This window comes from Doryrhamphus excisus, chromosome 2 (assembly GCF_030265055.1).
Source record: "Doryrhamphus excisus isolate RoL2022-K1 chromosome 2, RoL_Dexc_1.0, whole genome shotgun sequence".
NCBI classification, from domain to species: Eukaryota; Metazoa; Chordata; class Actinopteri; order Syngnathiformes; family Syngnathidae; genus Doryrhamphus; species Doryrhamphus excisus.
Genome location: NC_080467.1, coordinates 16,903,744 through 16,916,875, shown reverse-complemented (window position 1 = coordinate 16,916,875; position 13,132 = coordinate 16,903,744). Strand labels below are relative to the sequence as shown.

At 41.7% G+C, this 13,132-nt stretch overlaps 1 protein-coding gene across 8 annotated transcripts in view; it reads right to left on the bottom strand.

Moving 5' to 3' along the window:
- akna (AT-hook transcription factor) overlaps positions 1-12,349 on the bottom strand; it is a 42,428-nt gene extending 30,079 nt beyond the window's left edge. For 4 of the 8 annotated variants that reach the window (XR_009119957.1, XR_009119958.1, XM_058053760.1 and 1 more), the window contains exons 1-15: positions 12,063-12,349; positions 7,935-8,390; positions 7,005-7,644; positions 6,633-6,939; positions 5,656-5,730; positions 4,308-4,461; positions 4,033-4,148; positions 3,901-3,954; positions 3,723-3,826; positions 2,727-2,865; positions 1,260-1,384; positions 1,040-1,172; positions 848-954; positions 527-735; positions 296-440 (exon numbers count right to left, since the gene is read on the bottom strand). Coding sequence is in view for 5 of the 8 variants with exons in the window: in XM_058053760.1 (XP_057909743.1) it covers positions 296-440; positions 527-735; positions 848-954; positions 1,040-1,172; positions 1,260-1,384; positions 2,727-2,865; positions 3,723-3,826; positions 3,901-3,954; positions 4,033-4,148; positions 4,308-4,461; positions 5,656-5,730; positions 6,633-6,939; positions 7,005-7,644; positions 7,935-8,271 (2,645 nt within the window). In the remaining 3 variants the exon portion in view is untranslated. Of the gene's footprint in view, positions 1-295; positions 441-526; positions 736-847; positions 955-1,039; positions 1,173-1,259; positions 1,385-2,726; positions 2,866-3,722; positions 3,827-3,900; positions 3,955-4,032; positions 4,149-4,307; positions 4,462-5,655; positions 5,731-6,632; positions 6,940-7,004; positions 7,645-7,934; positions 8,391-10,998; positions 11,562-11,718; positions 11,797-12,062 lie in introns of those variants that run through there. The other 4 variants (XR_009119961.1, XM_058053801.1, XM_058053780.1 and 1 more) reach the window with 4 other exon arrangements.
- Positions 12,350-13,132: the final 783 nt, after the last annotated feature.

Below are 13,132 nucleotides of genomic sequence, written 5' to 3'. Positions count from 1 at the left end.
AGATAATCAATCATCAGTGCAGGTGCCAACCTCAGTACACAAATAAAAAAAAGAAAATAAATCCACATCAGATCATGCAGGGAGGAAGACAAGGTACCTCTTCATTTGAAACCAAATTCAGCCACGTCTGAAATAAAATACATGAAATAATGATAATATAATGATAATTGTATGATAATAAGAATGCATCACTGCATTTAGGATGTTTCAGTTTTGTACTGTGCAAAGAAAAGCTTTGAAAAGTGGTGTGTTTGCTTGCACAGCCGTTGTCGCTGCAGCTGTTTCACACACTCACTTGCAAGTCACCGCCTGGCTGGCCCTCACTGTTTGAAGAGCGTCGCCATAGTAATGGTGCAGACTGGCGGTGGAGGGGCTTGGAGAGGAACAAGGGAGGGAGTCTTCATACTGGACACGTTGTACATCCTCAGACAAAGTCTGGGCTGGAGATGCAAAGGGCGACACGGGTTTAATGTACACGGAAAAGATACGACAATCAAAATAAAATGAAAAGAATTTGCAAACTCACTGCTTTCACTGTCTGCCCTGGTAGCGTCTGTCTGACTGACCCGCTGGACTTGTTTGCTCTCATCCTTGCAGGATCTTCTCAGCTCTGGTTGGCGATATTTTCTGGGTTCCATTGGTGTGGGGCTGTGTGAATGTGAGGGACCCTGAGGTGGTGCTGACATTCGGCTTCTCTGAGGCTTCACTGACCTCACCTCCTGACGGTCCGAAACACTAGCACGCCAAGGATATTATTATTAAAAAGTATAGAACCATCTGAATAGTGTGTGTGTGTCAAAGGTTCACACACAGCATCTGTGCTGTAGAGAAGCAAGGCTAGAAGCACCTCTTTGATACCCTCCGGTGGAGAGAGCCGGGAGTCGCGCTCGCATTCTGATGACTCGTCTCTGACCCAATAAACCCGCTATCCGTCCCTGGCGAGGTGATCCCATCCTGCTCAAAACAAGACCTATCATTTCATCCATTTGATGGTGAAAATGAAGAATATGATTTGGGGCAGTCATCATTGAATGCTGACCTGAGAGAGGGCTCTCCTGATCACAGTTTGTGGTTTGGAGATCATCTTCTCAGTGACGTCTCCTAGACTGCTTAGACTGCTGCTGCAGGACTTTCTAACTTCCTTCATTCTCCTGCTGTTAGCAGCATGGGTCCTGTGTAACATGCATAGAATATCAGCATCACATTGGATGAGGAACTTGGATGCCAAATGAATGAAAAAAAAAAGTCTGGACACTAACGGATGAATGTTTTCTGCTTGTTCTTGGCATCTCTTGAGGCGAGCAGAATTCAGGCTAGAATCAATTCCTTTAGTCTCATCACCACTGCTGTCCATCATCTCTGATGAATCAAGCATATGACACTTCTGGAAGCAAAGACAACATCTGTAATGAGAACATCATACACACCTAGAGTGCATACTGCACATACCGTTATCAGACTCCTCAATATATTCTATAGAATTTTGCATGTATATTAGTGTTTATTTTGATACTCAATTATTATTTTGATTTTATTTTATTATTATGTGTTACTTGTATTTTCCATCCATTCATCTACTGTCTTCTAATAAGGTCTCGAGTATGCTGGAGCCTATCCCAGCTGTCTTCTGCAAGAGGCGGGGTACACCCTGGACTGGTGGCCAGCCAATCACAGGGCACATATAGACAAACAACCATTCACACTCACATTCATACCTATGGACAATTTGGAGTTGACAATTAACCTAGCATGTTTTTGGAATGTGGGAGGAAACCGGAGTATATGGAGAAAACCCACACATGCACAGGGAGGACATGCAAACTCCACACAGAGATGTCCAACAGAAATTCCAACCCAGATGTTCCAGAGCTCCTGACAGTGTGGCCAACATGCTAACCACGAGGTTGCGAGATGGGATTTCTACTAAATAACAACCAAGTTATGACACTAGTTATCAGTCCAGGCACAGTGAGGGGGAACTTCCGTTGTAGCTCCAGAGTCGAATATCCAAGGTGAAACTAACCACTACCACGGTACACCGCTGCTATGCCTGCATGGTGATGTTGTGTTTTGTACTTCTTGCGGCTAGCTTGTTGGAGTGTGGCCCAGAGTTACGAAGGTTATACGGCACTTGTCAATAGAGGGACAAAATACTGCAGGTTTTCTCTCCAACCATTGTCTCCAGCAGGTGATTTCATTGATGTGCTCTGTCCCTCAAATTGAATAGGGTGTTGATTATTAAAATCACCTGCTTTAGTGACCGACCGGAAAGAAAACCTGCAATGTCTCGGCCCTCCATGGCAAGAGTTTGACACCCCTGCTATACGGCAACCAGCTGATCATCAAAATACAGTGGAAGCCGATACCGATCATGAAGATTGGATCGGGACATACCTAAATGGAACGTTGTTGCCGTTTCTGGAGGTTTTTTTTTAAGAGAGCTTCATAGGCAAAATAGGAAAATTCCAAGATGTGTGTTCATGTATCAAATAAGGATTGTGGATGAATGGCCAAATTCCCCCCAAAAGTGCACTTGTCCTTGATTTTTTTTAAATTATTTCTTATGGAAAAAAAATTCATGTTAGAATCAGAGTTTCTGGAATAACTTAATGACACTACTCAAGGTTCAACTGTACTAATCTCATCCAAATCATCATCTGTAAAAAAAAAAAAAAAAAAAAAAAATATGTTGTATAGTCTTCATAATGGGTGGGAAAGAGAGTTACCTCTGAGTGTGAATCATCCAGAGATGATGATGATTTTGTGCTGTGAGAAAGAGGATTACCATCACGAACCCTCTGTTCCACTTTCTCCTTCAGCTCATCCATATGCAGTCCACACTGATAGATAAACTCCTCCAGCTCTCTGACACACACATACAAATACACTTGCAATCAGATGTTTACATCCACTCACCGCGGGCATGAATGTCATATTAATCCTTAAAGATTTTTTTCAATGCATTGTTTTTCCAATAATTTATGAATGAATGAAAACGACTAACTTCATATATAAAGAATTGGATCCACAAGTTTAAGCTGATTTTGTATTTTCTCTAATTTATCAATTTTTTCTCTAATTTTCTCTAGTTCATCAGTTTCCTAACAGGGTTTATTTTGTGTAAGTAATCAGACAAAATGTGTTTACTTGTGTAAATGTATGCTGGGATTTTTTAACAGTCCTTCACTGTACTCCTCTATAGGAGCTTAGTTTGGAATTGTCTTTTCTCCTCTTCTTTTGTTGTTCCCCTTTTCCTCCTCTTTCGCACAATCATCCTGTCCTGTCTACCCCCCCACAAGCTCACCCATGTCTGAAGCTGCTAATAGCTTTTTTCTATCAAACACTGCGGTAGTCCTGCAGTGTTTTTGTATCATCAAGTATTATCTTGACTGCTCTTTTGTAATTATGCTTAGTGAATGAAGTGTGCCTTAGTAATTAATTTGGATGTTGTAACACCACAGTAAATGTGATTACAATCCAAAACATATTTTGCTTTATTTGTATCACTTTGTGTTCATTTTTAGTGAGAGACCTCCAGCTCATTTAATCATCCGACATTCGACTTTTAAGTTCAATGAAATACATCTTTAGAGACCCCGAATGAATATGATACTTGTGTCCATGAGTGCATATTAACCTCTGACCACAACAACTGTACATGATGTGCAATTTTTAAGGTCAACAATCAAATATAATAGTTAATAAAAATGAAATTGTCTTACCGATTGGGGTCAAAGTGGCCGTTGTCTGCATCTTCCTGTTCTTTTTTAGCTAAAAGGTAGCCCTTTTCTAAAGAGTCCAGTCCTTCATAGAGCTTTGAGAGAGCCTAAAAAGCAGCACCAATTCATGCGTTTGATGGCATGCCAGCTTTCTGCAACATGACAAAATAACTGGTCTTACCTTCATCTGTTGAAGAGGTTTTGTGCTCTTCAGCAGCTCCTCAAAACCTTGCAGCTGAATGAATAAAGACACCACATTATAAAACCAAGGAAGGATTTTGTTCCAAACATTGACAACGTTGACATTGCCAACCTGCTGGAGGAGCTTGTCTGCCTTTGTGTAGAGTACATTGGCCAGCTGTGGACGCCCTTGGCAATCTGAGCTTTTGGAGATGGAGGACGATAATGACGGGGGGCCACAGGAAGCTCCTGTTCATTACACAAAGGGAGAAATAAGTTCTGAGATGTATGCTCAGCAAGTGCTGGTGTTTTTGCAGGCACTATTTTTTAGAGTGAACACATGCTGTTAACTGTTGAATAAATGTGATGAATGAGAGAAGAGGCTAATGCTAACTATGATGGGTTTACTTTGTATACCGGCTCCGTTGGGCGGAGGGGAAACTGCGCTGGGCTGGGCTCTCTGAGCTTGAGGAAAGTCCAGTTTCATGATTTTTGAAGGCTCCATATGCAATCCTGATGGCTCAACGTGAGCAGGCCGGGGTTGCTCCGAGTGCAGTTTAACCTTGTGGAAATGGAAAGAAAAATATGTCGCCATTCACTTCAGATTATGACATCGCTATGAATAATTCATTCATTGTCACATTGCAAAATGTTTACATAAGTTGAAAGTGCGGAGGCCTCGGATAGGCATTGTGTAGGGGGTGCTAACATTTGAATGTGTGCCTCCTCCTGCTCGGACTTTGCAAGCCACGCCACAGGTAACACACATGCACACTCATTATATGTTAGCTAATGATAGCAATTTGGCAATATATTGCAGACCAAACCATGAACTGTTTGTGTTTGGTTCGTATTCATTTGGTCGGTCTAGGGCCTAACCCATTCCTCCATTAATTGACACAACAAGCTTCAGAATCCACTGAGAAAAAAATCATTATAATTATCATCAAATCATAATTTTACCTTGTAAAATAACAGAACGGTGGTAATGCTCTTGGAAACATGAATATTTTTCCATACTTTCCATACTTCCATACCATACTTTTTAGTCTTTTTAGCATCAATAAAGCAAAAAAGGCAGCTCTCCTGACTGTGAGGCAGACGACCACTACATAACCACTACCTAACCACTACTGAAGGATTGAAGGATCATGTGTGTTTGTCTCCTATTTTTTTGTGTCATGTATGTTTGTCTCCTAATTTTTGTGTCTCACTCATATAACTATGCACTACATTTAATCAAGTAAAACCACGCAGCCTTTGGGCAAATCACAGGACACATAATCGCTTTCAGGCACATAGTTACGAAACTCTCCCACACATCCACAATTTTGACTAACTACAGATAACAGGAGAACATGACATCGGCAGCTGCGGCTTGTCGATAACGGCTGGCTCCACCGCTCCACCCCGCCCGCCCTGCGTTGGTGAGAAGACGTCGGCCGAGGAGAGGGGGGGGGGCACCTGTGATGCGCCAGAGATCTACCGACATTTCTTAGCATAATAAAAGCCGGGCATGGACAGTTAGCTGTACTCATTTGTTCTGACCTGTAAAGTAAAGCCTACGTCTCTGCAGGTGTTGTGCCTCCAATACAACACCCACAGGAATCACTGACCTAAGAACAGGAGGTCAAACTCCTACACTACTTAACCACTACCGCACCGTGTTGCCATTGACTTCCATTCTTTGAGACGTGACTCACTATACGTACATCGATTCATGTTGGATTGAAAGTGCGGATCAAGATGAACTAACCCTGGCTTCCAGACGTAGACGATCAATGGTGTTCGCTGCCTCTGCATATTTAGTCAGCAGTCTGTTGTAGTCCTCCTGCAGCAAGAGGATGGAGGAAAAATGAAGGAAGACCATTTGATTGTTAAGTGTTGATTGTTTAACATAAAGTGTACTACAGTAAAGGTGCACATTTGAGAAACACAGTGGAACCTCAGTTAGCAAACACATCAGTGTTTTCAGTTTCTGACAAAAGTTTTGCCTCAATTTGCATACATTTGCCAGTTAGTGGACAATATGACGCCGGTTTGTCATGTTAATTGACATGTTCTGGGTAACGGTAATTTTTGAAAGCAGCTTTGAGAGTGGGGAAATCTGAAAAGTTTGGCTTGTAGTTGCCATGTAAACAAGCAATAGGAGAACACATTTTTTCTGGTTGGACTTATAGGTCGGAAAATACGGTACGTATAAAGTCATGACTACACAAAAACCACAGCCAGAAGTCAGCTCCGTCGCCTTTCTATGATGTCATCAGTGGTTGACTCATTAGTTCTTGGCTAACTCACAGTTACGCCGCAGGTCTCAAAAATGTTAGAACATTTTTATAGTTTTACATTTTCTTACATGCATAAAACAATTCTAAATGCATATAAATGACGAATTAACGGGATAAATAAACATTTACGGTTACTTTCACCTTCATTGAAGATGGGAGTCCTGCCAGAGAGACAACATGGACACCATCTTTGTGTTGGGAATTCTAATTGTGTATTTTTTTTAATGAAATAATACCCCATATTTCCAACATGGAAATGCATTTATGTACAATTCCATGTAGTTATTTACAAATTAATTTTCTTATCATTGCGCCTGAAAGTTTGGATGGTTGGGGACCCTTGGTTTAGAGTATGTTTTGGTTAGAGTTGGACCTTCTGGAACGGATTAATGCTGCTAACCAAGGTTCCATTGTAGTATTATCTTGTTATGGTTTCAAGTAATACCTGCAGCTGCTCGGCCAGGATATGGGCCTTGTGTTGGCATCGGAACTCCTGAGGCACCGTGGCGCTGGGAACACCGGTCGATGTTCTTTTATTATAGTCCGACGGAGTCTGAGATTCGGCGGTCGTGTTCAGCAGGACTTCTTTCACAATGTCAGCAGGAGATTTAAAAACAACAGGCGTCAAGGACTTAGGAGGATTCTTGGACGACCATCTGCTCTTGGGTGGCTTGTAATCATCCCCTTTGGGAAAAGAGACCCTAGGCTTTACCTTGGACAAATCTGGCACCCAGTGACTCTGGCTGCCTTTCCTGGAATAACAACACAGTTAAAGGTGATTTCTTTTAGGCGATACACAAAATGTAAAGAGGTGCACCTTGATTCATGAGCTCTTTTCGGAGAATAGTGGCGGCCCTCCATTGATGGGTCAAGAGAAGCTTGAGGTGACGTTTGACCCAGTGGGGAAATGGGCTCTTTAAGAGCCTCATTTGAATCCTCATTACTGACACTGCTGTGCTGATTTGTCAGTAGCGCTTCTGAAGAGTCCGCTGCTTCTTCCAGATCTTCTTGGTCCCTTTTTTCAGAGCTTTGTTGATAGCGGGGACTGGACCCGCAGCTCATGGCTGGAGAACGATCTGTAAAGCCGATATTTGGAATGTTTCCATGTACAATGCCTACACCAGAAGCCACTTCCTCCTTGGTAAAAGGGCACAGATGGGAGGTAATTGGACACGAGAAGGCCTGGTATGTTGGACATGGCGGTTTGCAGTCTCCATTAGCTTCTACGAATAAAAATGGCAGAGAAAAACACTGGCGCTCTGACTCGTCTTTGTTATTGTCCACTGGCAGCCTTTGGAAACTTTTCTCCCCCTCTCCTGCCCCATTTATCTGCCCTTGAGCCATGTCCATGTAGCTGCCCGTCTCAGATAGGTGCTCCGTCCCGTGCCCTTCGTTTGTCATGTCCTCCTCGTCTTCATCGTCATTTTGTTCTTTTAAGATACAAAGGTCATCACCGTCTGAGGAAAAAAGTAGAGGAGAATGCATGGAAAAAGTGTACGAGTACGTATGGGATTGTGCCATCACTAGCTGTTATTTCCTATACATTTGTTCATCATTCTCCACGAACCAGGAAGTAGGCTGCTAATGAATGAATTGAACACCAGCCAATACAATCTATGTAAAGCACAAAATAAAATCCAACCTGAACTGTAAATACAATAAACAGCTATGATTGTTTAGATTAGGACAAGTCAAGGTTAAAGCATTATACAGTAGTAGTGTCATAAAGTCGTATGAAACGACTCACAGCTTGACAGTAGGTCTCCATCATCCAGATGTTCGTTTAAGATGTAACTCAGCTCCTCAGGTGGTATTTCTACCTCACATCCAATATCTTCCTCTGGGCTGGGGGAACCAGGAGAGGTGGCTGGATGACCATCGTCCTTCTGCATCTCATCCATCAGTGTCAGTCTAATGATGCCATTGCTATCCATCTGGCTAAAAAAGTCATGGTCTTGTTCTTCATCTTTGCCATCCTCGTCCTCCCATGCATCCTCAGACATTAAAGAGCTGGTGGGTGAGATACGTGCCGGTGCGGGGGTCCAAGACAGGACACCTGCTTTGGTGTTCTTTATTGTCTGCATTCAGTTCTCAGCCTATTATGACGCAGCTCTGACCTGAGAAAATGTCTCAGGTTGGCTCTTCGAGTCACATGAGTCAGCCGGTCAGAGCCCAGATGTGCAGATGAAGTACAACGTAGTCTCTGGAACATTAGAAAACAATCATTGTTTTATAAATATTATCTATCAAATGTACTGACTGGTGTTGTGGCTGTACAATTCTAGCTGAGTAATCCCTTGTTTATCATGGTTAACTGGTTCCAGACCTGACAATGATAAATGATAAAGTAGGCTTCCTTATTTATAAATACAATATTTCCAAAAAGCAAAATAAACCTTATTTAGGACCTTCTAAATATGTTTATATTATAATAATTTTCGCCCTCTGCCATCTCTGTGTGGAGTTTGCATGTTCTTCCCGTGCATACGTGGGTTTTCTCCGGTTTCTCCGGTTTCCTCCCACATTCCAAAAACATGCTAGGTTAATTGGCCACTCCAAATTGTCCATAGGTATGAATGTGAGTGTGAATGGTTGTTTGTCTATATGTGCCCTGTGATTGGCTGGCGACCAGTCCAGGGTGTACCCCGCCTCACGCCCGAAGACAGCTGGGATAGGCTCCAGCACCCCCGTGACCCTTGTGAGGAAAAGCGGTAGAAAATGAATGAATGAATGAATGAATAATACTCGTGTTACCCAATATACTGTAGCAGGGGTAGGGAACCTATGGCGCCGACGTTTCATTTCACACAATAAAATGTATTTACTTTTTTTCTGATTACATTTTATAGTAAAACACAAAACATCCGGGCGGCACAGCAGTGAAGTGGTTAGCGCGCAGACCTCACAGCTAGGAGACCAGGGTTCAATTCCACCCTCGGCCATCTCTGTGTGGAGTTTGCATGTTCTCCCCGTGCATGCGTGGGTTTTCTCCGGGTACTCCGGTTTCCTCCCACATTCCAAAAACATGCTAGGTTAATTGGCGACTCCAAATTGTCCATAGGTATGAATGTGAGTGTGAATGGTTGTTTGTCTATATGTGCCCTGTGATTGGCTGGCGACCACCCTGTGTACCCCGCCTCATGCCCGAAGGCAGCTGGGATAGGCTCCAGCACCCCCGCGACCCTTGTGAGGAAAAACGGTGGAAAATGAATGAATGAATGAATGTGATATGGGAGGCCAGAGTCAATGCCAGCTGTTCTTCCGATGCTTTAACCACCAAACAACAAAACTCAATTATTATTTGGTAATGCGGTAGGTAGCCTACTGGATCATTGAGGGGTCAGGAAGTCAACTTCTCTCCTGTAATGAAATCGTCAAATAGCTAATTCTGCAGAGTAAACCCCTTTGACACAGAAGATGGCCTGAAGAAAGCAGCACCAGAAGTTGCATTAATGGTAAGAAGTATTTTACAATGCTATTATTATTGGTTAGCTTATTGGTTAGCTTCATATAACAATATAACAATATTTTACCAATACCAGGTATTACCAAGAATACCAATATAGACCTGATAGCAACAAGAATCATACCTATTTGTATTATTTATTTTGTAGTGTGCAATGTTAGTAAAGGCTTCATCAAGTCATATTTCTCCAAAATAAAACAATAGTCTGCAACAGTAGGTATAAAAAAAAACGGCCCCATTTATTTCTTTATGCATGTGGTGTATAGTTTTATCCACAATGTAGTTGCAGCTAGGCATAATATAATGTTGTTTGAGGTGTTCAATGAAGCGTTTAAACCCGACATTACTCCCCACAGACAAGGGATCGCTCTATTCTTTTTTATCTGATGTCCTTTTGTCATCCCGAGAGTGTTTCCCATGTGATGCCACTTCAATACGTGATGAGGTTGGTCATATTAAACTTCCCTGTTTATGTGCCACCACGAGACACTTGTGCATGACAAGTTTTGCACTCCGATGCAATTTCGATTGAATGCCACATGCCTGACATCATGCCCTGCGTCTGCATTATATACACGCACAACAGTCATAGCAGAGCACTCACTTTGGCCTTCACATTGGCCAACATTTTTTAAGACCACAAAGAATGAGAGCGGACTAACCGACATCTGAAAAATGTATAGAAAAAATGTGTAGAAATAGCTCAGACCACCAGCAAAACAACCATGAACGTAATCTGTGTGGAAAAACTTTCAAATTTGAGTAAAGCAGCCAATGGCAACTGTTATCATAACTCGTATTCACAAATTCTACAACATATTAACTGTGACTTTTTTCAGAGATTAAAATCAAAGAAACATACCTGTTGTATGCTCATGCACAGGCTTTGAGAAAAAGAGGAATTACCCCACTGGTAAAATAGGAGGATTAATCTGCATCGTAAGCCCTTTTACTGAGGGGGCTTCTGTCATTGCGAAGACACCCCCAATGATCACTGCATGCGTTGCTTCATAGGAGGTTGTTATACTGAAGTTGTGTTAAACATGAAATTACTCCCAAACTGGAGACACATAAGCAAATGGGAAGAACCAAGAACCAAAATGACTGCAAAGCATGAGTAAAAGTCTGCCAATTCTAAACCCCACAATTGTTGTCCCAAAATAACTTAGTCTGGTCAGAAGAAGCACAAAGTGAATACAAGTGTTACTGTGGTCATGAAACTACAGTGAGCTGTTGAGTAATTAAGATATGGCTTCTAATCTTCTTAAAGGGTATGAGGCTGAGGACGGTACATACCAGTGGAGGGTGTGTAAGAGTCTTCAAGTAAAGTAGTACGGGTACTCACCATGCAAAACATCTGGAGTACTATGGTTCCTCAAACAGCTTGGATTTAATAGATGGCCTACTGTCATTATTGGCCTTCTTTTGTCCCCTCAAACAATTACAGATGGTGCCACTAGGTGGCAGGAAGTATCTTTACTGTGACTGATATCACCATGCATGGTCAAAACTCCTCAGTACTCTCCAAAACAAATGACCAAAATGGCAAATATACATTTTCAATTCCGGTATTGATGACTGCACCTTAGCGTGAACGTGATTGGTGGATAATGCGGAAGTGTTTGTGCACAATATCACCATCAAGCACTTGTTGCCATTACGATACCGAGTTTCAGTACGCATTCCTATTAATGTAGTACTCTTTTATTGTTTTATTTATATAATCCAAGTATTTATATGACTATTCTGTTCAACTTGCCTGTCTCTAAATTCTGTAAACATTTTTTTCCTTGTTTTAGGTACCAGTCCGGGACTGGATTAAGCATCGGCACGGTTTCAAAAGTACTGATTTGGCATCAGCATCAGATAATATGTAAACGATGCTCAACTCTATATAATATACTGAATGGTGAAACACAGCCTTGCTTTGCTACAAAAAGTGAACAACAACAAAGACCCAAAAGTGTGCCTGCTAGGTTGAGAGTAGAGATAATTGACGTCAATATTATTCCTGAAGACAGAATAAATGTATAAAAACATGTACATCGGTAGTTTTAAGCCTTACCTTTAAAATAAAATCGGTTGCACCGTCATTATATCACGAGGACGCGTTGCCATGAACACCACTAAACTAATCATGAAAGACCCGCCCCTGTGTCACCATGGTGCCCACTCATCACCACAACAACTCACCCACAGTCAACAGGTTTAAAATACGTCACTGTGACGTCAGTACGTTTACTTTACTGCAAAGTGTACACACATAACGGCTAGTGAGTGTTAGCTAGCTAACATTACTATCAACCACATTACTATCCACCAGATGGTTCACGTGACATCTAACACATACACGCACTCGTACACTGCATGAAGGCGATTTTTTTATTTTTAAAAGGTAATATTTCTCACCTTTCTTCTGAACATGTTTCACAAAGGAGGCAGATTTTGTCAAAAGGAAGCCATTAAAGACGCTAAAGTATTGTCGCTAAGTGGGGTATAGATTTAAGCAGAGAACTTTGGTGGCTCTAACTCATGCCCTGGATTTTGTCTGTAGGCGTTTTGTCTGCGTTTAATATGCTACCATTGTCCAACTATCATTGTAACCAAGCATTTTTACTTCTGTATAACTGTATTGTACGAATCAGTGGTTAAATATTATAACACATAAGCTGCTCGATTTGTTAGTCATCGCACCTAAGAGACAAACCACAGAACAAAGCTCTATGGGTTGTTCAAAATAAATTGCTTCTGATTGGTGAAGAAATACTTAAAGGCGGAGCTTAGTGAAGATTGACATGTATGGCTCAGCCAAAGCAGTTCAAAAACAAGTCCGCCAGAGATCGCTTTTTCTCCAGAAGCTAACAGATTGATCCATATACGATAGTACCGATACCAAAAAAGACTAAGGCTTCACACAAAACTCAATAGCCGATTTTCTTTTGTTGGGTTCGCTTTATTTTGCTCAAACAATTTTATGTAGTATAATGATGTGATTTTATTGCATTATTTTATCTTATGAAATTTGTTAAATTGTTAACAAATAAGTTAGTTGCTGAATATATTGTAGCGTCGTGTCGTCGACGGTATGGAAATTACACGACTGTCGTCAAAAACAAGCTTTTATTGTAAACGATAATGGCTACTGTCGGCCGTAACCAAGCCACCAAAACACAGCCAGCAACAGTAACAGTGCTTCTTCGAGGTTCTAGACCACAACACGCCCCCACCCCTGGTGCATTCATGGCCACCCGAAACGGTCATACACTCTAGAGCAGGGGTCTCAAACTCAATTTACCTAGGGGCCACTGGAGCTAGGGTCTGGGCAAGGCTGGGCCGCATCAGGTTTTCCAAAAAAAAACAAAAAACGCATTTATTAAAAACAGAAAAATATACAAACTTTTTTAGTGCTTTGGTTCCGATTTTCTACAATAAAAGCTCTGATAAAACATTCCACTGTTCTCAAATATCTTAATTTGATT